This window comes from Protopterus annectens, chromosome 16.part0, assembly GCF_019279795.1.
Source record: "Protopterus annectens isolate FY-2018-M chromosome 16.part0, PAN1.0, whole genome shotgun sequence".
In the NCBI taxonomy this organism is placed as follows: Eukaryota; Metazoa; Chordata; order Ceratodontiformes; family Protopteridae; genus Protopterus; species Protopterus annectens.
The window spans coordinates 234869553-234894290 of NC_056750.1; the positions used below are offsets into that span (position 1 = coordinate 234869553).

The 24738-nt window shown below is 40.4% G+C and overlaps 1 protein-coding gene across 1 annotated transcript in view; it reads left to right on the top strand.

Annotated features, from left to right (window-relative positions):
- Positions 1–329: 329 nt before the first annotated feature.
- Positions 330–24738, top strand: part of LOC122790578 (myb/SANT-like DNA-binding domain-containing protein 4) — a 448227-nt gene continuing 423818 nt past the window's right edge. Inside the window, exon 1 of the mRNA XM_044058104.1 lies at positions 330–1038. Coding sequence (XP_043914039.1) covers positions 822–1038 — 217 coding nt within the window. The 5' untranslated portion in view covers positions 330–821. The remainder of the gene's footprint in view (positions 1039–24738) is intronic.

Sequence of the window (24738 nt, forward strand, 5' to 3'; positions counted from 1 at the left end):
AAATTGGAAACGGATTAAGAGTAAATTAAAAAAAAAACAAAATACAGTTAAAATGATGCTTATTTAAAAGATGTTCCTATCCGATTTACCATTTGTTTCATATGCATTGTTTCCATAACGGTTAAATACCATTTGTGTCCCTGTTTAGACCCATTACATTTAAAGGCACGCTGCACAGTCCGCATGCACTTATTCTTATTGGATTACAACCTATTGTACTTCTTCACTTGCAGTTATGAGAAATAACACGTTCAAATACGTTTATTTTTAATACACATTATTAAAATAAAAAAACAGGTCAACGAGTAAACCATTAAACTTAATAAACAAATATTATTCTGTTCGGTAAAGCCAAACAAGTCCCAAAGTAAACAAAATGGAAACGGATACCAGGAAATGATTGCTGAGTTCCTTCGTTTTGTTACAATAGTTTTATGACAAGGCGGGAACAGGAACAGGGGTGGCACAATCACAAATTACAACCATACGACACAAAGCAGGAGACCCTGCAGACAGGGATTTAATTTTGTGAACCCGCCGAACAATTCGTAACTGACAAACGTAAGCACCAATCCGCTCTCAGCCAGCCACTGTTGTTGTAGTGTCTGCTTCTCTTTCCACCCAATCAATAAGATAAAGGCGGAACAACCCATGTTGTTCCATTAAACAAGCGGGTTACTTGACCAACCACGTTGAGAGAGTTGTGTGACGGACGCTGATGGTATCCAGTAGGAACAGGCGAAGGGCCCCGAGCTACGGTGGTTGCCCTTCCCGCGGTCCCGGTTGTCGGCTGACTGGTTTTCTGTCTGACTTTTTGCCGGATGGAGCGTGTTGTACATAGAGGAGGGATGGTCCGCGGTGGTGGGCACCGCGGAGGGATGATACCTAGACGTCGGGGGCGGCCTCGTAAGAATCCCTTGCCGGTGCCCGTGGCAGCGGCCGCCATCTCGCCGCCGGTAGAAGTAGAGGTGGAACTGGAAGAGGAGGTCGAGGAGCTGGTTGAGGGAGCTGGGACCGCAGTTGCTGTACCGACGGCGGGTGAGTGGATGCCCTCTTCTCTTTATGAATCTGGGACTGGGGTACTTTGCAGGCATCATTGCGGTTCTGAGGCTGTCTTTGCTGAAGAGTTAGTCATGTAAGAGCATGATAATAAGCTTCGCGATGGGTACCATCTCTTGAGATTTTGTATGTTCGGTCTGATTTTATCGACTGTTCTCCATCCTAAAGTGGTTGAGGAATACTGAACTCGCACTGAATATTTGTTACCTAACTACGAGGTTTTCTTCTGTGGCGGGATGCATTGGGTTTGAGTGTCATTTGCATGTCTTGGGACATAAGATGTGGATTGCGTTAAGAGGATTGGAAATGCATTCTGCATTTAATGTACCGATGACTCGCTTTTTGTACATTTTTTTTAACCTTGCATAACTTGACCAGATGCATGTGTTTTTGCAAAGCCTTTGGATCTCAGGCTTAATGGGCATAATGGAAACAGAGCCGTTGTAAATAAGACTGGTATGTAAAATGGTAGAAAAAATATTTGGGGTTCTTGTGGGGAGAACTGACTAGCCAAAACTTGCTTATAACTTTACCTGCCTGAGTGGTTGGGACTGATAACAAGGTCTGGAGTGGAAATTATTGCAAGATAGATTATTCAGATGTGCTTGCTGGCTCAAGATTCTCCTGCCATTTGGTAGATAACTCTTGCCCTAGTTGGAGAGTAGGAACTTGTAAAAGCAATGTATGCACAGCTGTAAAAGTCTGCCTAGAGCTGCATATGAATTTTTGGTTGAGATGATTGCCAGGGGTAAACATTTAGTGCTTGTTCCTCCCGTGTATTTTAGTTCTCAAAATTAAACAGTAGGGATGCTTTGCAATTTATGGTACTGACTATAAAGGTCTCTTAATTCTGTGTTGAAATTATTTTATAGTTTTGTGTATTCTGTTTTTGTGTTGTATATTATTTTTAATTGTACCTCGTGCATTTATTGATTCATGGTTTCCTTAGATGATTAGTGCAGGAAAAGCCCATGGTTCCCAGTGGTATTGACCTTCTTAGTTAGTTTGGGTGATATTGTGTGTTGGAATTCAATTTTGAGACCCCTACAGCCCCTGTGATGTGAATTGGTAAGCTGTAGGATAGATGTGATAAGTAGAGCCAGAGTTTATTTAGAGTAGAATTTAAAGTTTGTGACTTGTTACAAGATAAATATTGATAAATTTAAGATCCTGTAGTGTGAGGCTACAAAAATGTGAAGTGGTACCTAGCACTATTGAATGTTTGCAGTCGTTTAAATGTCTGTAATCAATATGCGATTGGGATGTTCACATCTTTTTAGTACCATTGTTTTACTGCGTTAGTACAGCGAATGTTGGTTTTTATGTAGGTGTTGGAACTGTCAACAGGTGTCCATGAAAACCCACTTTTCAAATCTAAGTACTTTTTGCTTGGGATAAACCTTTTTCACTCTGTTGATTTGCAGTGGTGGACTTGAACTAGTTTTCCCAGTGTAATGCATGCATTTTATAGTAAAAATTAGTCAATATAGTGAAGGTATACATTCCATAGTAAAAACAAAAAACTGATAAATGCAGTGAGAGTAATTGTTGTTGTGAAAGTTGATAATAGTAAAAGAAAAATAATACATTTATCGTGATAAAAACACGGATACACTAAAGGTATACATTTTGTACTGAAACTAATATTCGGTAGCATATTTTATTTTAGAAAAATTAAAATGCCTGATTATTGATATTGCACGTAAAACAAGAACGCGGATTACACTAACTATGAAAATAACAGTATTACTAACAAGAATTTGTAATTTAAAATTTTGAATGGGTGGTTTCTCTTCCCGGATTGCCCTAGACTGTTCTAAGACTATGGTAAAGTGACTTCTTTAATAAAAACACTATTTTGCATGTTCTAATTGGGAAAGGTAGTGGACTCCTGAGGACGGCCAAAAGGTAATTAAGAAGCGACTGCTGAAAGTTTGATGTCAGGTTCTTGAAACAGCTGGCAACCCTTTACCTGGTAATCTGAGGTGCCAGGCAGGAGACATAAGGATACATCAGCTTATTCAAATAAACAGAACCCAGGCAGTGTAAGACACAGAAGATGAGAATAAAGCTAATCTATACAGTTCTTTAAATTTGGAAAATCCATCACAGATCCCAGAGGGAAGGGGAGGCACAGCTGAGTAGTACTAGCCTACGACTTCCTGAGCATAGTATACACAGTGATCAGTGGAGAATCAAGAACTGAGGCACACTGAGTTCCATTGGGTAGAAGGTTTGGAGAGTTCACATCAGCTATCACAGATTAGTTATGTCGAAAGTAAGACGCAAACCAGTTGTGACAGTGCATGGCAACACACAACACAGTTTTGCATACTTGATTGAATATCAGAGGTTGCTAAGAGATTAGCTTGTTCTGAATTGTCCTATTGATGTTATTCTCTTGCTATCAGGAGGGCATTAAAAACTTTGAGGTAGTCTCCATGCTTTAATCCTGATCTGCACTGACAAGGATCCCGGAAGTTATATGTTGAGTGCGAGGACAGCTAAGCATAAACCACCATCTCTACAACCTTCTTAGTAAACATGATTCAAGCTTTGCTGATTTAATCCTTCAGAAAATAGGAATTTAACAATGCCTTCCTGAGGATTAGAGAAAGCAGTGTCTCTTGTAGTTCAGATAGGAAAGTGAATAAGAATTCATCCAGGTGAATTGAAACAAGATCTTGATAGTTGTTTTTTTTTTTTTTTTTTTTTTCTTTAAGGCTATGATCCAATGTGCAGGAAGTCTGCATCACTGAAATCAAATCCATGAACTCTTTGTAGTTCATGTTAATAGAACTATGCCCACCTTGAGTCTGGCTTGCCTGCCATAGACAAACTACAATGCCCATTGACCAAATCATTGGTAAAAGAAAACCTTAATATGGAAGTTTTGTCTGCAAAAGAAGGCATGCAGCATTCTCTAACTTAGCAGAGAAGTAGGTACAGGCTGTTCAGTATATAAAAGTCCTTGTAAAGTCAGATGGTGGTGCTTGGCTTTGGTACCAACACCATGGAGTGGTAGACCCTCTGTTATGCTAAATTTTTAAACACTTTATTTCTTCTCGTATGGCATGTTTATGGGATTGTGGTAGCCTATACTACTGCAGTCTAGCATCTCCCTCTGGAATATCTTGGTGCAGAGGATTAAGTCTGTGAGCTGTTAAAGTGCTCGTTGGATTCTTTCAGCCTTTGTTTCCCTATCATGAGATTGTGAGCAAGTCACTTAACCGGGCAGTGCTTTTGTGATAATTTGCAAATTGGGTTAGGTTTTCCCAATAGTCTTTTGGACTGCATGCCTAGCAACTACCTATGAATGATTTCTGTGGCATGCAATAAACAAGGTGCAGCCAGGTGACTCTGAGAGTAATGCCTGTCATCCTTGAGAGGAATTCCTGGACCTTCTAATTCTGGCACTTGATGAAGATGTAATCACTGCACCTTGAGGAATGAACAGCGACTGTCTCCTCTTCCCAGTGGATGACCCTCCAACCCTGCACTAACCATGTAAATTTGGAATTCTTTACAGGTTTGAAATATGTATGTTTGGTCTGTTCAAGACGGCTGTTCCCAGTCAGTCTTACCTTAATAGTTTGTTTGAGTTCTAACTGACTTCATAAGTTTCTTGTCATTTGGGAAGGAACATTTTTTTCACAGTGAGGACAAGAACCCGGTTACCTGCATGGAGCTCCTTGTTAACTAACTAGCTTATGCTGTTGAAGTACAGTTTTTAAATGAAGCTTCACTTTTGTTCCTAGGTTTCCTTTGCTCTATCCAATGTCCCTTTTGGTGTCAGCCGTACAATACTTCAAAGGGAGTTGTATTTTAGAGGCTTGTAGTCCCTCCCTAATGTAGAACATCAAATATAAGGCCAGTGGTGGGTCACAATTTTTCCTATTTGCCTCTACAGTCTTCCTTATTTGTTACTAAGACCTCTGTTGTTTTGGATATTGTAGATGTTGGCTAGAAAACGGTTTGTTTAGTTGGTTCCTTGTATGGATGACAGTCCCATAAATGTCTTCTGCTTTGTTCAAATTTGGTTTTGTAAGCTGTAGATCCAGTTTGTCATTGTTGGAACACTTCCCTTTATTAAATCAGGGTAACTTGTCATCCTTTTTTATTTATTTAGTTTTCTTAATGTAACCCTCACTAAGTTCAAAGACATTGGAGATGGCCTTCTTTGTATTTTCTGCATTAGAAGAGGTAGAGTTCACGGTCAGTACTTTGAGATGATTCTTTCACCTGCAATCATTGTCATTGAATTCGTTGGTGCCAGACCAAGGTTATTTCTAGTAGGAAGTCTCAGTAACTGTACTGCCCTAGACTCTGTTTTAGTGTCACCTTAACCAGTTTCTTCCCTTGGATGTCAGTTGTACAAGTTTACCAGTCCACTGAGGGTAGGTTAAAAAACGCTGTTTTGTGCAGTTTTTCTTATTTGGTGTGGATTTTGTTACTTTTCATAACAACCTAGTCATGCATTGTATAATTTATAAATCTCTTGGTTGCTGCATTCCACAGTTTCCTTATTTTACATCCAGATATCAAAAATTTGTCTTAATATCGCTAATGCAACTTTTGACCTTTGTTCTAATTTCTGAAGTTAATTGTTGCACTTACCTTAATGACTTTTATCCTTCATTATTATAGTCAACTGACTTTTTTTCAGCCCTTGGTATCTATTGCCAGTCACTCCGATGGCTGCGCTATCACCTTTTCTACACCTCTTCACTGCGGTACACTGACAAATCTTTGAAATCTGTATCCTGTAAATAGTAATGCTGAGTGACACCAGCTTGCTCTTGACATGTTTGTGACACTTCATGCCCCCTTTGAATGCTTTCATTTATAGGTTCATAGGTTCATACTAGGCTATCTGCCCTAGGGCATTTATAAGCCTAGCCAGAGTTGTGTGGCTTTCACCACCCCTTAGGTTGAAGAATACTATACCCATTAGTTTGCCGTGCCTCTGTCCAGCAGTGATACAGAGATGATCCCCGGGGTAAACCTACGATCTCCCATCCCCTGGTCAAGATTCCTCTTGAACAGAGCCAGCGAGGTGCTCTGTCTCACATGGACCAGGATTCTGTTCCACAGCATAGGGAGTCTCTGGGTGATGAATCTGTCCCTCCAGCACGTCCTATTTATATCTGTGTTGAGGTTTAAGTCTCTTGCTCTTTATATAGCTAAAGTGTAAAAAGCACATATTTAAATTTACATATGCATGTTTGTTCATTCCCATTTTTATTTACAAGCTAGGTAAACAAAGCTTCTAATTGCATTCAGTCCCCTTGTAAGTTATGTGATCACAACATTATTGGGAATAGCCATATTCTTGAAACCCCTCCAAGCAGCCTTTTTACTTCTAACTTTTTTTTTTTTCAGTTATTAATTCCAGTTTAAGTTAAATTCCTGATTCAACAGCTTTATTTTGAGGAGTTTTCATCCCCAGAATTATCCATATTTTAGGCATGAGTCCACCTGTAGCTCAAAGGGCGTGTGTTTGAGTAGTATCCCAAATACTGGAGGAGATTACATGGGAGTTGTGGAAGGTGGTAGCTAGTGCGGGATTATGTAGGCTCACCATAAAAGCATCATACAGGGAAAGGAGCAAGATTGCAAAACTTGTTTAATTTCTGCAAGTTTTTGGGGGTTTCTTACACTGATGGAGAATGGACCCCATTCCTAAGTCAGTGTACGATTAGAGTTAATGAAATTAATATTGTTTCAGTCCTTGTTAGCTAAGAAGGTTGTTCTCGGCACATGCAATGTGCTCAGAGTTGCCTCCTCCTGCAATTTCTGCTGTTACATGTATTGGTAGAAGGTTTAAGTATAATTGGGGACTGTTTTAGTAGTCTTGCTGCTCCTACTACTACTGGTACTGCTTGGGTGTCTTTTTTATGTGTTGTGTTCATTTCTGCATGCAAATCCTGGTATTTTATTGCAGTTTAAAACTGTTGGTAATGGGTAATCCCATATGATGTAAACTTCATTCTCTATAATAATTTATTCTTAATCCAGTTATTAATCCAGATGGCATCTGTTAATCCAGTCTTAATCCAACCGACAATATAATTTTATTTTCAATCCAAATAAAGACCAAACTCCTGTTTCTCTTCAAATCACTCTCAAACTTCAAACCTTCATTCACCATAACATCTCTAAACGACAGTCATAAAAGTTGTAGCGCATACAAAGCTTCTTGGGACAATTGTTGACTATCAGCGTAAATTTGATCTTCCTCTTAATTGCTCTGTAAAAAAAACTTGCCAAAACCTTGGTTTAGTCTACAGAAATAAAAAGTTCCTAACAAATGATGCTCGTACTTCTTGCTTCTGCCTTTCTCTTCCTAGTCTCCTCTACAGTTCACAAATCCTAACTAACTTGCACACTGGTCTTCATACTAAACTTGAAGCCCCCTGTAACAGAGTAGCTAGGTTTGATGCTAATCGTACCTCTTACTCTCATCACTGTCAGTCTCTCAAGATAAGGTCTTCATGCTAAACTTGAAGCCCCCTGTAACAGAGTAGCTAGGTTTGATGCTAATCGTACCTCTTACTCTCATCACTGTCAGTCTCTCAAGATATTAAATTGCTCGAACACCCCTGGTAGTGTCTCTTCGGGTTTCGTTGTATGGCCAAGCTTTTAGTGGCAAAATTTCCCTTTACGCTGAACAATGTTTCGCATTTTGTACACCAACGCATTTGGATTAATGTATAACGAGCGAGTGTGCAGGAAAAGTGATTGGGACTTCAATTTTAACGTATTTGTTTTATACACACTACGTTTCAATAAATTAGTTTTATAATATTTTGGACTGGCATACTGTTTAGAGGTACAACAAGAATTACACAGTTTATAGTCGCAGAGCCTTTTGCTGCAAGTGGTAACATTGTTCAGCGTAAAGGGAAATTTTGATACTAAAAGCTTGGCCATACAACGAAACCCGAAGAGACACTACCAGGGGTGTTCGAGCACTTATTGGATCTCTATGGTAATATTGATTTATTGTTTATTTGTTGGAGAACATTACTAAGATATTAAATTGGTTAGAGCTCTCTCTCAAATCTCTATACTCTCAACTTCATATTATTCATTCCATCCTTTAAAAGTTCCCTTTCTGCACTAGCATCTCTTTTTATCTCGCTCTGCTTCACAGCTAGAAACCTCAGGAGTGCAGATTAACAACAATTGTGTGTGTGTGTGTGTGTGTGTGTGTATATGTAGATATAGATATAGATATATATATTTTTTTATTTTATTTTATGTTACATTTGTTGACCGGGCTAGTCTAACTGGGTACATGCCCATTTTCAGTAGAGGCCCGGGGAGATAAGCTCCTAAGTGGGACAATGAAATGAATACAATAACAAGTAAGGAAACATGAGACAAACAATAAATTCTATTTACAGTACCTATTACAGGTTATCACAGTAACATTTATAGTTTAGAATATAGGCATAATATAGGATGCTAGTACAATCAAGATATTCTAGAGATAAATAGTATAACAGTTAATAGGAAGGAGTTGCAGTTAATGAGTAGACTGGGTAGGAAGAGCAAAGTATTAAGAGACTCGTAGACCAGTCAGGTTTAGAACAGGGGCATAACCAGTGTGTTTTGAGGAATACTTTCAATTTGTTTTTGAAACGGGATAGTGAGGGAAGTGTGGAGAGTTCGTTTGGGAGGAGATTCCAGGCTTTTCCCACAATATTAGAAAAGAGAGAGTCTCCTGCCTTGTTTGGTTTAGTGGTATATACTAGAAGTTTCTGAGAAGACCTTAAGATTCCAGGTTTTTATAGGGAGTGATGAGTGTGGAAAGAATATGAGTTTTGGAAGGTTTGTAAAGAGTGTTGTAGGCTATAGTTAGTTGATGGAATTTAATCAGATTTTGTAGTTCAAGCCATCCCAGCTACTTAAAATTAATGCAGTGATGGGTTCTAAATGGGTTGCCTGTTGCAAATCTGGCAATGTTATTGCAGGACATATCCATTTTGCTTAGATTATTTTTAGATAGGTTAGTAAAAAATAGGTGAGGCATAAAGAAGAGATTAGATGAGTGTGTGCTATTGTGCTTCTAGCTGAAGGTAGGAGGAAGGATTTTATCCTATAGAGAGAGCCTAGCTTTTTGTCGACAGTTTTTATATTGTTAATATGTATATCAAAGTGTTCAGATTGTTGTCAATGGTGACACCTAATAGTTTGGTGGTTGGTTCAGGGGATATAATAGTTTTATTGGTAGAGTTATCTGAGAAATCCAGAGGGTGGACTTCTTAGTAGGAGAGAAAAGGAGGAGTTTAGTCTTTTTGGGGTTTAGGAGAAGGCATCTATGTGTGAACCATTGCTCAGCTGTGTTGAATACTTGTTGGGTAAGAGAGAGAAGTTCGGAAGAAGAGGGGGCTGAGCATATCAGTGTAGAGTCATTCGCATATTGTATGCATGCAGTTTGGGGGATGGCAAGGTGAAGGTCATTAATGAATATGGAAAAAAGTAGAGGTCCAAGAGTGGACCCTTGAGGGACACCCAGGTTGATGGGCAGGTGAGTAGAGAGAGACTTGTGCCATAGAACAGCATGTTGTCTTTTATCAAGGTAGGACTGGAACCACTTTATAGAGGATGTATCTAGTGACAGGGATTTCCGTATTTTGATGAGAATTTGGTGATTTACCATGACAAAAGCTTTAGACAAGTCAATAAATAGTGCTGAAGAGAGTTTGTTTATATAGGGTTGGGAGGATGGCCTAATGGTTAAGGTGTTTGCCTTACAAACACAAGATACAGGGTTTGAATCTCACAGGGGATAATTGTCTAGGCTTAAAAAGGCTCGCAAGGGCAGTTAGCCTAGTACCAATCTATGAATCTATAAACCTAAAAGTTCAATTTGCCAAAATCTATAGTTACTCCTGCCCTATATTGGAATAAGCTTCCCTTGACTATCATAATGCACATGCAGACAAATTTTAAAAAAGCTCTCAAAGAATTTTATCTTTTTAATAATTGGACATGTCACTGTAAGATCACTGCTTGAACTGTCTTCTCCTAACTTTCTTAAATGTCAGTCTCCCTTAACTTTCTAACTTCTATCTGTTTACTTCTCTTTTCCTTACTTCCTCCAAATTGCTCTACTTCTGGCTGCTGTAATTCCTCTCCAGCTCTGTTTCTTTGTCATTTTGTTGTATGTGATTAAACAATATAGTTTTCTAATGCAATAAATTGTACTACTTATCCAGATAATACAATCCTGTGTCCATTTCATAAACCTGAACGAGTTTAAAAATGCTTTTGTTTGTTATCTCGCCGGTGCTTTTAATTTTAATATAGGGTCTATACTAACTGTCTCATTCAAACCTGGGTATCCTGTAGGCTTCAAGCCGTAGTTGCCATATTAATTCCTGTGTCTCCAACCAACACCAAGGAACCCCCCCATTTTGTCTTTTTTTTTTTCATTTTTTCCAAAATGTTGGGGTATTCCTCAAGATGTCTAAAGAATATTTGTCTCTTTGTTCTTTATCATAGATATGTTCATAAATGCGAGTACGTAATTTATGTTCAGTTTTTCCTACATAAAACTTCTGACAGTTTTGACATTGAGCCCCATAAATCACTCCCATAGTGTCACAAGTACAACTTGAATAACCCTCCCTCTTAAATTAATACGGTCACCCTCCAGGATGAATCTACAAATGCTACATCTCCTGCGTTTAGCATACTTCAATATATAACTCTCCTAACTACCTTTCTTTCCAACGTGTTTTTAATATTCAACCCTTTCTTGTAAATAATAGTGGGTTCATTCCCCAAAATATGCAACATATTGGTGTTTTCACTGAAAACATTCCAATTTTTTTGCATAATCCATTTAATTTTTTAACTATCCTTACTAAATGCGGTGACTAATGCACTTGTGTAATTTTCAGTGTCAGTTTTTCAGCATCCTTCTCTATTGACAGTATTGGTTTATAATACTCTGTCTCTCTTGAAACTGACCTTGTCAATAAGTTCATGCACCATAACGGGGGGGGGGGGGTTCGCTAGAGTTTCACATTCCTTAAAAAGTCCTCATTTAAGCTGCTCATATGAGCAGCCCTTACAAGTTGCCCCTTTACCACTGCTGTCCTGCTTGAAGGGATGACAACTTGAAAAATGTGACAACATATTCGAATATATAGGTTTCCATATACACTGGTGATATATTAAAGTGGATTGGATTTTATTGGCAACTTTTTTGTTTTGGTCTTTTTGGCTCTGCTTTGCTTTTTGTGATTTTAAGTCTGATTTTTTTTTTTTTTGTCTTTGTATTATATTAATATGAGGTTGTTTTAGAAGTTCTCTATACTTGCCACTATAATTTTTCCTTTTCATCTGATCTTCCTTATATTCTTTATTTTGTTTTTGGGAGATTCGGTTGCTCTCTGCTTTTTTGTCTACTTCTGGCTTAATTTTCATGCCAGCTTGATTCTGAATTGCTTCTGCTAATCTAAGCAAAGATATCATCTTGGACTTCTTTTCATGGTTTATGACTTTTGCTGTGTTTTTAGATCTGAGGTTGGCAAATGTGTGCAGTTCCATTATTGTGGATCTATTCATAATATGGGGAGCCACTGAGACTATCTGTCTCCCCAGCATGTTTTATTGATGTCACAGGCAAAGTTTTCAGGTCCTTGGGTCTAGTGTTTCTGGTGCTGTTAATGTACATGGAGGTCCATTAGAGGTGGGTCTGAGGATGTCTTATATGCCAGGGGAAAAAAATCGCCTATCAGTAATTTGTAGGAGACCGAGTAAAGAGACAGGAGTTTAAGGTGATCAGTGTAGGACAGGGTATTCACACTCTGAATCTCCTGGTGATAAACCTTTGAGGACATTCCAAGTGTTGCTGTTGCCTTGTTAGGTACTATAACTTCTTTGGACCTAGATGCCATATCTTTGCTTGCTTATGAGTTGGGTGATGTAGCCAAGACAATAAGAATTATTCTGCATGTTGGTCAAAGGTCAAATTACTATCTGTGTGTGTTCCCAAATCCTCACCTACCAGGTCATCTCTTACAGTGGAGTAATTGGCTTGGTTAGCTGACTTCCCACAAAGCACTGTAATGCATTTCTTTGCATTTGAGTTTTAATCTGTGGCTTTGGCATCAGGTATTTGTTTGTGTCAGACCCTCTTGTAGGATTTTGTGTTGTGGGGGAATCTAGCTCCCAGTTTAAGGTTGTCTGTGAACTTATTGAGCCATTAGCCTTGATGTTGGAGGGGTACTCCACTGGTGACTGGTCTTTTGGTGGAAGTGGTCTGACTAATCCTGACTTCTTGAGTACTGTCTGTGAGCCATGTAGCAATCCAGTGAGTTATGTAGGGATTTATGCCTAGTTCTGAGAGTTTGTCAGCAATACCGGAGTGGGGTTTTGTATCGGACATCTTGGCCAGGTTAAGTTAGGCGGTGTGTACTGTTTTTTGTTTCATCCATAGCCTTAGTGATCCTCTCAAAGAAGTCTACCAGGTTGAGTAGGCAAGACCTTCCCTTGTCAAAGCCAACCTGTTATGGGACCAGTGTCTGTGGGTTGCTAATATTCTTGTTGATCATTTGTATGATGGTTTGTTCCATGGCATTGCATATTAGACTTGTCAGAATGATGTCTGTAGTTCCTGGTGTCTCTTGATGGTTCTGTTGTTCATAGGTAGGTAGGTAGGTACAAGGCTGTCTGCCCGAGGGCATTTGTAAGCCTAGCCAGTGTGTGTCGGCTGTTGCCGCCTCATCGGTTAATTAACTGAGCTTCTGTCAAGTAGAGCCAATGAAGTGATTCCAGGGGGTGTATTTTCTGTTACCCATCCACTCGTCAATGTTTCTCTTGAAGAGTGTTAATAAGGGGCTCTGCCTAATGTAGTTAGGAATTTTGTTGCAAAGCATGGGGAGTCTCTGTGACCGGAATCTACCCTCCAGCATGTTCTATTTATTGTTGGGGTGAGGTTTAGCTCACTAGAGCACGTGGCTCGCAGTGACTTGGATTTCTTAGGTGGAGCATGTCCATCAATTCTGAGTTGGACATGGCTTTGTAAGTCGGGCAGAGATCACCTCTGAGTAAGCGATGTGCCACTGAGTACAGCCAGAGTTTTTTCAGTCGGGCTGCATAGGACATATGTTTGAGGCCAGTAATCCTCTTGGTGAGGTGCTTTTGTGGTCTTTCCAGCTGTTGGAAGTGTCTTGTGAGGTGCATTCCAAATGGGGGATTGTACTCCTATGATAGGTCGAATGAGTGACGAGTGGAGGGGCACTATAACCTCTTTATTTCTAGATGTGAACCCTTTCGTAATTAGATGGGCCACATAGAAGAATTTCCTAACTACTTTGGCAATATGATTGTCAAAGGAGAGATTACAAGGTTTACTATCAAAATTTCGAACCGTACTGTGTCGACTGTACTATCGAACACGGACGTTTGAAAACTGTAATATCTATGTCAAAAAACAATCTAGGAACTGGTTTTAACATGGGTCGAGGTAGGTGTTCAGTATTATTCCGAACTACAAACATTTCCCCTACCTCGACCCATGTTAAAACCCGTTCCTAGATTGTTTTTTTTTATATCGATATTACCGTTTTCGAACTTCCGTGTTCGATAGTACGGTTCGAAATTTTGATAGTAAACAGATTACTATCTACCTGGGTCCCCAGATCTCTTATTACCTCTTCTGTGTTAAGGGGGCTGCCGCCTATGATGTAATTCGTGGGCGTTTTGTTTTTCCCAAATAGGATGACTATGCATTTTTTGATATTTAGCTTAAGGCCATGACTTTGACACCAGGTGTTTGTCTCAGTAAGGCCTTTTTTGAAGGATGTCCGTGTCAATTATGGCTCCCAGTTTGCAGTCCTCAGCGAACTTGGTTAGCCATAGTCCTCCTGTGTTTGCCTGTACTTCTGAGAAGTATATGCCGAACAGTAGGGGTCCCAGGACCGAGTCTTGCGGGATACTACTGACTGATTACCCTTCTTGTGATATAAGGGTTTATGTTCAGGCTGGTGAGTTTTTCTATAATACCCGAATGAGGAATGGTGTCTAACGCCTTGGCGAGATCAAGGTAGGCTGTGTGAACCACCTTTCCCTCGTCTATGGCCTTGGTGACGGTCTCAAAGTCAGTCAGGTTTAGTAGGCATGATCTGCCCTTAACAAAGCTGAACTGGGTCGGGTCAAGTGTTTGGAGGTTCACAATGTCTTTGTTAGTGAGTTCCATGATGATGCACTCCATAGCCTTGCAGACCAGGCTAGTCAGGCTTATGGGGTGATAGTTACCAGGGTCAGTTGGGGCCCCTCCTTTGTGGAGCAGAATAACCGTTGCTGTGCGCCATTCTGTAGGCACGTAGCCTGTGGAGAGGCTGAGGTTGAACAGCATGTTTAGGTGGGGGGTTAGTTAGTTCTGTAGTTCGTGCAAGGCGCAGCCTGGGTCACCATCTGGCCCCATTGATGCTGTGTTTTTGGCTTTTGAAAGGGCTGTTTTCACCTGTGCGTCTGTGATTTCAGGGACACTGCACTTTTCCGATATTGTTGTGGGCCCTTTTGAAGATGAGAGGGAAGTGAAGTTTGCACTGAATCTATCTGCCACGATGTTGGTAATATCAGTAGGTTCAGTATATTTTGTGCTATTTTGCACTAGCTCAGAGCTTATCTACGAGTTGCCACTTGGATTCTTTACATAGCTAAAGAAGGCTTTATGGTCATCTTTCGAATCCTTGGCTATTTTTCTTTCGAAGTTAGCCTTGGGTGATTTTACGAGGGACCTTTAGTTTCTTGCTGATACTGATCAGGGATGTCTTTCCTTCTTGGGGTTTGCTTTTTTTTCTTAACTAGTTTCCTCCTTTTGTTTTATAACCTGTTTATGGCAGGGGTCCACCAGACTGGTTTCCTTCTGTTAGGGGAGTGAGTCTTGGTTTTGCTAGGGATGGCACGATCCATGCATCCTTGTAGGTGCTCATACAGTGCAATTGTAAAGGATTCTGCATCTTGGGCAGTGTTATCCTTTAGCGTGGGGGCTGTGGAACTTAACACCTCTGCCTTAAGTAAGGTGAAGTTTGCTTTACCACCTCTGCCTTAAGTAAGGTGAAGTTTGCTTTCGAAAAGTTTTTCACTGTGGTTTCCTTGGTTGGGGGTGGTTGTTGGGTGTGGACATCCAGAGTGATTAGTTTATGGTCTGATCTAACGAGTGACTGGTTGACCTCTGGTGTGGAACACCTGTCGCCCATGTTGGTGATGACCGGGTCCAATATGTTGTGGCCTCTGGTAGGGGAGTTTACCAGCTGATCCAGGGCTTTTGAGTTGATAAATTCCAGGAATCGTTGAGCCTGGGGGTTTGTACTCAAGTAGTTTTCCCAGTTAATGGTAGGATAATTGAAATCGCCCAATATCAGGGTGTTCGGTAGGACCTTCATGTTTTCTAGTGTCTCCAGAAAGGCGGAGTGGTGGTCCTGGGTCATGGAGGGTGATCTGTAGCTGGCCACAATTTGCATTGCAGATTTGCCCAATTGTTAGTTGCACATGGATAATCTCAGAGGTATCATGCTGCACCGCTAACCTGGAGGTGTGGGTATCCTTGATGAATATGGATACACCCCCTCCTTTTGTGTTTCGGTTAGTGTTCTGTGGCAGAAATGTGTGGTATGAGTTGTAGCCCAGTAGTGCTGGAGTGCTCTCTGGAGCCTTGAACCAGGTTTCAATTACTGCACAGATGTCGACGTTCTCCATACTTAGGCGTGCTTTGAGCACATGCATTTTGAGAGTAGCATAACCCTCATTTTTTTACTTGTGCAGTTTACGGAGGTGGGTTTGAATTTTGAACCTTGCCTAAAAAAGGCATTATGGGGGCAGCAATAGCTTTGGCCAGTATTCGAAAGCCAAGGGGTGACAGGTGCAAGCAGTCTCTTGCGAAGCAAAGTGGCTTGTCGAGCATGTCATCCCAGGCTGACAGACACTGGATCCCCTTTGAATGACACCAGAAGCTTAACCAATTGTTGAAGTAGATCATTTTTTCTTTATACTGAGGTATCATTCTTGGTGAGGGCAGGATGCTACTCGGGGTCAGGGTCATACCCGCCTGGGCTACAAGATCAGAGAGCTCTTCCATGTCTATTTTCATGTAGTCCAGGGAGATACGTCTCGGGTCATTCACACCAACATGAACAATGACAGAGTCATATTTGTACTTGTTCTGGAGTGACCTGAGTGCTTGTGTTATGTGGTGGATTCTGGCTCCCGACAGGCAGCTAACGGTAATCTTCTCCTTGTCCAGGCTAGTGAGTGGGGCATCGGTGTGCCTGACTAGAGAGTCCCCTATTACGAGTGTGTTGGGTATGTTATTTCGCCTTAAGGGCTGTGATTGTGCGGCACATTGATTTTGTGTTTTATGTGTTGTCTGGTTTGTGACGGGAGGAGCAGGTTTTTTGGGTGTCTGCTTTGGAGCTCTCTGATGCTTTTGCAGGTTTTTATTTAGAGCCTCAGAGTATGATTTTGTCTATATATGTGTATTTTTTGCCAGTGCTGGTATAGTAGGTCTATGTGAAGCTGGGGGTGTGGTGCAAGTGTTAACCTTCTCCTCGTGACTGTCTGTTCCTGTCTTGGGTGGAGAGACCTTAGCCTCCAGTTTGGCTATATAATTGCATCTCTCGCATATGTTAGTGTTTTTGTGGTAGGAGGAGAGGGCTGTCTGTGTACATGAGGCAGTTGTAACATTGTCTCAGGATACCCAGGTTCACAAGCTGGACTGGAGAGTACACCTGAAGTTGCCCTTTGGTCATGCCTGAATAGTAGGGTGAGCTGCTTAGTCGCTTGGTTGATGAGGGGTGGAAAAAGAGCCTTGCCCTGCTGGGTAATCAAGTGTCGGGGTATATTGGTGCTTGCCATTAGGTTTGAGCAAGTGCTGGACTGTAGGATGCTTTTTGGGTGCTTAGGTTGAAAGTTAGACTAGTTTCAAGTGAAAAACTGAAGAGGAGACTTAGTGGAGCCAGGAATAATTTAGCCCTAGCTAACTGGTGCTGCCCAGCGCACAAAACCGTACAAATGCGTTTTTTAAACTACTAACTTCTGGGCTGGAACACTCCTCCAAGGACAGATGGCTGCTCAAAGTTCCCCTCTCACAGGTGAACAGAGAAACTTCCCTCTATCCAAGTAAGGTATGGGCAACTCAGAAACCTGTAACACAGCCCTGAATTCAGTACTAGCCTGAAAACCGGACTATACTAGCTTAGGAAGGCGGGAAACAAGACTTTTTTTGGGTTTTTTTGAAAAGATAAGACAAAAAACAGTAAAAAGTACACTTAAAACAACTTTAAACGACTACAAGCAATCCGAAAAGGCTATTGCACTTTAGTGTGTAGCCTACAACAGTTAAACAATTTATTTAAACAAAAAACAACTTTGTAAAAGTGCAGGCAGTCAAATAAGTACAATGTGGAAAAAAAAAAAAAACAAGCTTTTAATTCACAATAAGTGCTGGAAAATCCGCGTTTAGGCAGAAAACAGTTAAGTACAGCAAGAAAATACAGAAAACTGACACTCAAGTCTCTCTCTTTTAAGCGGCTTGTATCAGTTTAAGGCTTTAGAGTGCTTTCCAGTAGGTTAGTTACAGAAAAGATGGGAAACCAGCGCAGATGTGGTCTTTTTAAACCAGAAAGTTGAAAGAGATGGACAACTTCCCGAATGATCAGTAAACTAAAATTCCTGGGCCAAGAACTACTCCCTCTTGTGGTAGACGGGCTTCCTAGTACTTCACTCCCACTGATAAGCTAGAAGGCTCCACTCAAACACAAAGGCTTGGGGGGCTCAGAAGCTTACAAACAGTCCTGGATACAGCAAATCTTTACCTGCACTAGACTAGTTACGGGAAAGGTGAGGATCAGGTGCAAACATGGGCTTTAAAACCAGAAAGATGAGAGAGATTAATAAACTGCCCAAACAGCCAATAAACTACAATTTCTGGGCCAGAACCACTCCTCTTGTGGTAGATAGGCTACCTAGTGCTTACCACTCCCACTGATAAGATGGAAGGCTTCCCTCCAACACAGAAAGGCTTGCGGGGCTCAGAAGCTTACCAACAGTCCTGGATACAGCAACTCTGTATCTGGACTAGGCTAGTTACAGGAAAGGTGGGAAACGAGCGCAAGTGCGGCTTTTAAACTAGAAAGTTAAGAGATGGGGAAAAAACTGCTCAGACGGCCAGTAGCTACAATTTCTGGGCCAGGAACCACTTCTCTTGTGGTAGATAGGCTACCTAATGCTTGCCACTCCCACTGATAAGCTAGAAGGCTTCCCTCCAACACAGAAAGGCTTGGGGGGCTCAGAAGCTTACAGAGAGTCCTGGATACAATAAATCTGTACCTGGACTAGACTAGTAACGGGAAAGGCAGGAAACAAGTGCAAACACAGGCTTTTAAATCAGAAGGTTGAAAGAGATGGAAGAGCTTCCCAAACGGCCAATAAACTATAATTTCTGGGCCAGAAACCTCTCCTCCTGTGGTAGATAGGCCACCTAGTGCTTACCACTCCCACTGATAAGCTAGAAGGCTTCCCTCCAACACAGAAAGGCTTGGGGGGCTCAGGAGCTTACAAACAGTCCTGTTTACAGCAAGTCTGTATCTGGACTAGAGAAGTTACAGGAAAGTCAGGAAACAAGTAGGATTTTTTTTTTTTTTTTTTTTTTTTTTTTTTTTAACAGAAAAGCAGCTAAAACAGCAGTAAATACAATTCAAATGCAGTGCATGCTAGCACACTTGTATCAATATTACAGCAAATACTGTTATGTAATTAAATTGACAAATGACTAAAAAAAACAAGTGCAGAAAGCATTTAAATTAGAAGGATGACTTGCGGCCCTCCATTCACTCTGTTGTTTTTCTTTCGGCTTTTCCTGGTTAGGGGTCGCCACAGTGGAACTCCGGTCTGCTAATGATTGGCAGTAGATTTTTTTTTTATGGGTGCATGCACTGCCGGGGCCTGCTCCCTGTTGATAGTTGGGGGTGGGGGATATGCAAGAGGGGGTTTCAAAAGTGGTAGGGGTGAAGTCAAAGCTAAATTTACCAGCTAGAAGATTTGCTGTGTCACCCTGATCAGTGAAGGTTGTGCCATTTACCACCAGTTCTGCACAGTATTGTGAGCTATCTTTAATGTCTGTGACACAGCCAAATAAGGTTTTATGAATGCCCTAGGCTTGAGTGGCTATCCTGACCTCCATAATTCATCTTGTTGGACCTTAATAGACCTCTTAGTTTCTTGTTGATTTGGGGAGTCTTATGTTTGCTCTCTTTGATTTTGACCATGACATTTTTTCCCTTTTGTTATATGTTCTATTAAGGTTGGGATTCCTCCAGTGGGGTTTATTTTTTGGTGTTACAGCTGGGTTTTCTTCTGGTAGGTACAGCACCCTTGTAGCAGTCATTTACGTGTTTGTATAGGGTTTCTGTGAACAATTTTGCATAAGCAGCTGTAGTAGGATTTGTGGAAATTTTGACTGTCATTTAACAGGATGTAGTCAGTTTTAGAATACTTTATAACTGTTACTAGTTTAGTTGAGTTTTCCAGATTGATTTTTATTTTGTGGGAGACAGCTATGTGATCTGACCTCACCAATGAGGACATGATTCGGGGGGGGGCGGGGTGCAATGCTCTCCCATGTTGGTAAGTTCTAGGTGTGGTACGCCAGGGGTTTAATCTGGTCCAGAGTATTTGTGTGTTGGCCATGAGATAGAGGGAGTGTACATTTCCCAATCTGTAGAGAGGTAGACCTACAGCTGGCCAGAACATGATATGGAACCTTAAAGTAGGTGTGCTTCTCTCTTTTTTTTTTTGTCATGCTGTGTTGGTGATTTATCATTTTGACGTTGCTTAAACAGGCTTTAAGGGAGTGAATAAAGTTTTGGTCAGTATCCAAAACTGCAGGTAATGTTCTCCTGCCTTTTTCTTGCAGATCGACATGACTCCAATTACTCTGCTCATTTTCTAAATTTGTGAAAATGTGTAATTCCAGATTTGGTATTGACATTATTGAAGCATGCTGTGGCTGATATTTTTTTCTGTTGATTATTCAAATTGCTTATTCATTTTTTTTTAATTTAATTTCTGAACTACTCCGAGGCACCCCCCCAGGACTTGGGTCAGAGGCAAAATAGTTTCACGGCATGTGTATACGGTAGTTTAACATTTAAAATTATTTCTGTTAAATTGGTGAAATGTACAACATTTTTTAAAGTTTAGAGGAACTGTAGTAAATGCCCAGTATTTGCATGTAAGGTGAAATTTTCTGTGTGTAAATACTTTTCAATCTGTACAACGTTTTGTAGTAGTTGGGGTAAGTAATGGTGACTGTGACAACTTGACTTCTTAAAGATCCCGGATTGTGTTTTGGTCAGGGGATATCCAACCGAGTTGGTATGAGCTGTTAAGAGAGAGGTTTGTGATGGGAGGGCTTTAATGTGTAATCCCATGTTTTACTCTAAAGCTGACCATATGTTAAACCTTTGTTTTTTACATGAGTAAGGGTGCCTGGATAACTTGTATTCTTGATTCCAAACAAAATTAAAAATCAGTGTGCAAAAAATGTAAAATTTTGGAATCTGATGAGAGTCTAAAACGTTGTTGGTGATCAACCAGTTTTTATTAAGTTCTTTGTTAGAAGCTTCATCCAGTGACGATGCATGTAGTGTAACGGGTACTAAGCCAGGTGAAAAGTTTAAGTGGTTCATACAGATGATGTAGAACTGTGGCAAATTCTATCTCCTTTTATTGTAAGAACGCTGGCACTTGGTATGGGGACTATGGTTGTTTTAATTGTTTCTTGGAATGTTGTTTTTACTTGGGCAGAATAAAATAGGTCTTTGAGTAAAAGAATGTACAAGTACAATTGTGCACTTTCTTAGTAAGATAAGGAAAACTTTTTGAGGTTTTAAAGTTTAAGATTTGTGTTAGGTGTATAGGCAAGTAGTAGGCTAGCTTTCTTTGTGTGTCATTTTAAGCCTAGCCAGTTCCCTTTTGGTGTTTGATTGACCTATCCCATCTGGTGTTAGATTGGCCTTATTCATCCCATGGTCATTTAAACCAGCATCATACCATAGATAATTTGAAGGGAGCCATGCAAGGGGTAATGCATTTGAGTTACCTTGGTCTCATTAGTAATACAGAGGGCAGTCCTGGGGTAAATTTTGTTTCCCGAACGTAGATGCAGTTTGCACTGTAATATGGACAGGGATGAGCCTTGTTTCACGTGGATGTTGAGTGTGTTCCAGAGCAGTGGTATCCTCTTGCAAGATGTACCTGTACCTTCCATTCTGTTTATGTTGAAGGCAAGGTTTAGATCCCTTGACAGAGTATTTTTGATATTTGACTGGCTGACATGCAGTAAATCCACCAGTACTGTGTTGGAAGCTGCTGCATATGCCAGAAATGTCACCTTTTAGCAGTCTGAAGGATACATGGTATAGTTAATGGGGATTTGAGTAAGTCATTGTAGGGCATATTGATTAGGCTTTGTATCCGTTCAGTAAGAAATCTCTGTATTCCCGATGTGTGTGTCTTGACAGATACATGCCAAAGGGGACGTTATACTCGTACTCCATGATTGGCCTAATGAAGTCTGAGTAAAGATGGACAATGACATCCCTAGATCTAGTCGCAATCTTTTTGTTTATAAGCTGTGCAGTTTAGAAGTACTTTCTTGTGACCGTGGACCCATGTTGGTTGAAAGTGAGGTTGCCGTCTATGTAAGTTCCCGAATCCGGAACAAATGGGTCAACTCTTAAGGGCTTATTGTCAGTGGTAGTTCTCTGGAATAGATGACTTCCCAAAGGATAAGGTGATATATTTATTGGCACTTGGTTTCAGTCTATGGTTTTGGCACCAGTTACTTTGGGACAAACCTTCCTACAAGATGACTGTCATTTGGGGTTTCAGTGATTACTCCAAGCTTGAAGTCATCTGCAAACTTAGTGAGCCATAGTCTTTTGGTATTGTTTTTTACTTCAGTGAATTAGATGTCAAATGGCGGAGATCCCAATAGAGAATGGGTGACATAGTTAACTTGTGTTCTAGATTTTGTATTCTGAAGTCAGTTGTGGTGGATACTGCTCAATGCTACTATTTTTCTTGGTCTGAGTGACCGTTTTGAATTTTAAAGCAGTTAAAAAAAAAAACAGCCATTGAAGCACTGAGCCTGAGTGACCAACATCAAATGATGGGATTGTGTTTTTACAGTGTTTGAAACCCAGAATTGTTGAGAGTTGTTTGACTAAGTCTCATTCGTACATGTGTATATGTTATTGTGTGATAGGCTGAGGCTCATTTTTGTTGGAGGCTTTTATTTTTATTTATTTTTTTTTTTTTAAGAAAAGCTGCACACAAATAGTGAATTAATATATACACTACAGACATGTACAGTCAAGTAAAACAAAGCGTCAGATTACTGAGAAAGTTAATATGCAGTGGAACCGGTAAGAATTTGTACCAATCTGTGGGGTGTACCTTGTACACAGAATGGTTGTGAAGGCAGAGCAGAATTGTGGTAACCTGGTTGCTTTACAAAAGCATAACTTCATATCTCTAATCTTCTCCTGAGTAGTGCCAGCTGAACTGAGTGCTGATACTATTAAAGAGAGTGAATGTATATTTTCATTACAGTGACTATAGTTCTAATGGCTACTACTAGCAGCAGATTATCACCAGATTTTGCTTTACGAATTTTGCTCCAGAGGAATGGAGTCTTCTACCTGTTGAATAAAAGGCAAAGTTAGGAGTTAGACAGTGTAGGCAGTTTTCAACAAGGAGTAACTTTGTTCCTAGGATAATGCTGCCCGGTTTGTATCTCTGCACAAGTTATAGCTATGGTTCTTCAGGGCACAAGAAAAATAAATTGTTAAATTAGTTGTAGATTATCTCCATTTTTCGATTATTAGTGGAAGAAAGGAGTGTAAGAAAATTGTACAGTTCTGAGAGTATCATCTCTGAACAGAGCAGTGCAAGCTGGTAGACCTTGTTTTATTTGGTAGGGTTTCTCCAGCCAAACCACTGCATAACATCTCCTGGTAATAAATGTTGGAACTCTTTCTTACTAAGCTGTACTCCCCCTGACGTACTATGTTTGTATTTCTTGTTGCCTGCTTTGACTTTTGTAAGGGCAACCTGTAATACTTGAGCACTACTAATACTCTGAGGCATGGTGTTTTACCCCCCTGTTTTACTGTTTGCTCCTGGATTAATAGTGAGGCTGTCACTATTCAAATCACTGCACGGTATATGTTTTGTGCCTGTGTTCTTAAGCCTTGAGTTTTCATTTCTGTCTAGTCTCAGCGTCTACATATGCCTTAACGGTTCAGTGCAGTCTACATTCATATTGGCCTATATTCACTCTGTTCAATGCTTAACTTTCAGCTTGTGAGCTGACAAGTGTTTTGTTTGTGCTGTCTGCCCAAGCACACACACAAAAATTGTCTTGTGCATTCTAGCATCTAGGCTCCTCTTTTTCAAGGATAATAGAAGCTTTCTTAGTCTTGGCTTAGTGCTCATAAACAAGATCTAATGATAGCTACACATCTGCCTGCCTGACTGGTAGTTCTTCTGTTGGCCATCTAGCTAATTTTTTGTCTTCCCCTTTTTACTGGGACCAGAGACATTCAAGAGGGGCCGTCATTTAGTCAGCCATCAGAGATTGTTCAGTTTTTCATTTTGGTCTTACTTTGTAACTTTTTCCCAGGGTATGATAATTAGCTATTCTCAAATGTCTCAGTACTTTGTCATTAAATAAGCATGTTCTACACCTGTAAATCGCATTTCTCATGTTTTATCTTCCTGTTGATTCATTACTTTGGAATAACTGTATATTCTTTTGTTGATCATGAGATTTTTGCATAAAATATCACTTGGTGCAGAGAGAAAAAAAAAAGACTTCAGTACACACTTGGGCGTCGGGCTGGCAACTCGGCGCCATAAAAATAGACTGCCAATCATTAGCGGACCGGAGTTCTGCTGTGGCGACCCCTAACTGGGAAAAGCCAAAAAGACAAACAAAGTACACGCCTATCTTTGTGTTCATTACCACTATGCTTTCAGATGGCTTCTGGTGCAAACGCAGTGCCTGTAAACACATAACTGCTTTATAAAACTTCAACAGAAACTTTCCCTTAGTGTATATGAATGTGTGTTATTAACAAATGGTATAATTTTGAATCTTGTGTTTCTTACATTATCCTAAAATTATTCCCATAACAGTCCTAGTTTAAAACATTTTTGGTGTTCTATTTTTGCCACTCAGTAACTCATTTGCTGGTAACAAACCTTGAAGTAGCTTCTAACTCTTGTGAAAAAGGCTCACCTTCTTGTCTTCGGCTTCTTCAGAAAACTGTTTAACCCAAGTATCACAAATTAGTCTTGATAGGAGACCTGAACCTAGGCTGGAATTGCCTGCTAAAAGGTCAGTTCAGCAAATTCTTTGCAGTGAACAGGTGTGTACGAGGTGCACAACGCAGTAGGTGCAGTCATTGGCGAAAAGAACTACTAGACCTTGTTGCTATTATCCTGCCAGAGAAGCTATTTAGCTTTTATATCTTGCCTAACTGCATGAGTGTCCATAGTCCTTTTTTCTTTTTGGAAATTAAGAAACTTCCAACCAAAGCTTGGCACGAGTGGCAGGCCAGTAAGCTGGAAGTCTTTAGAGTCTGCATT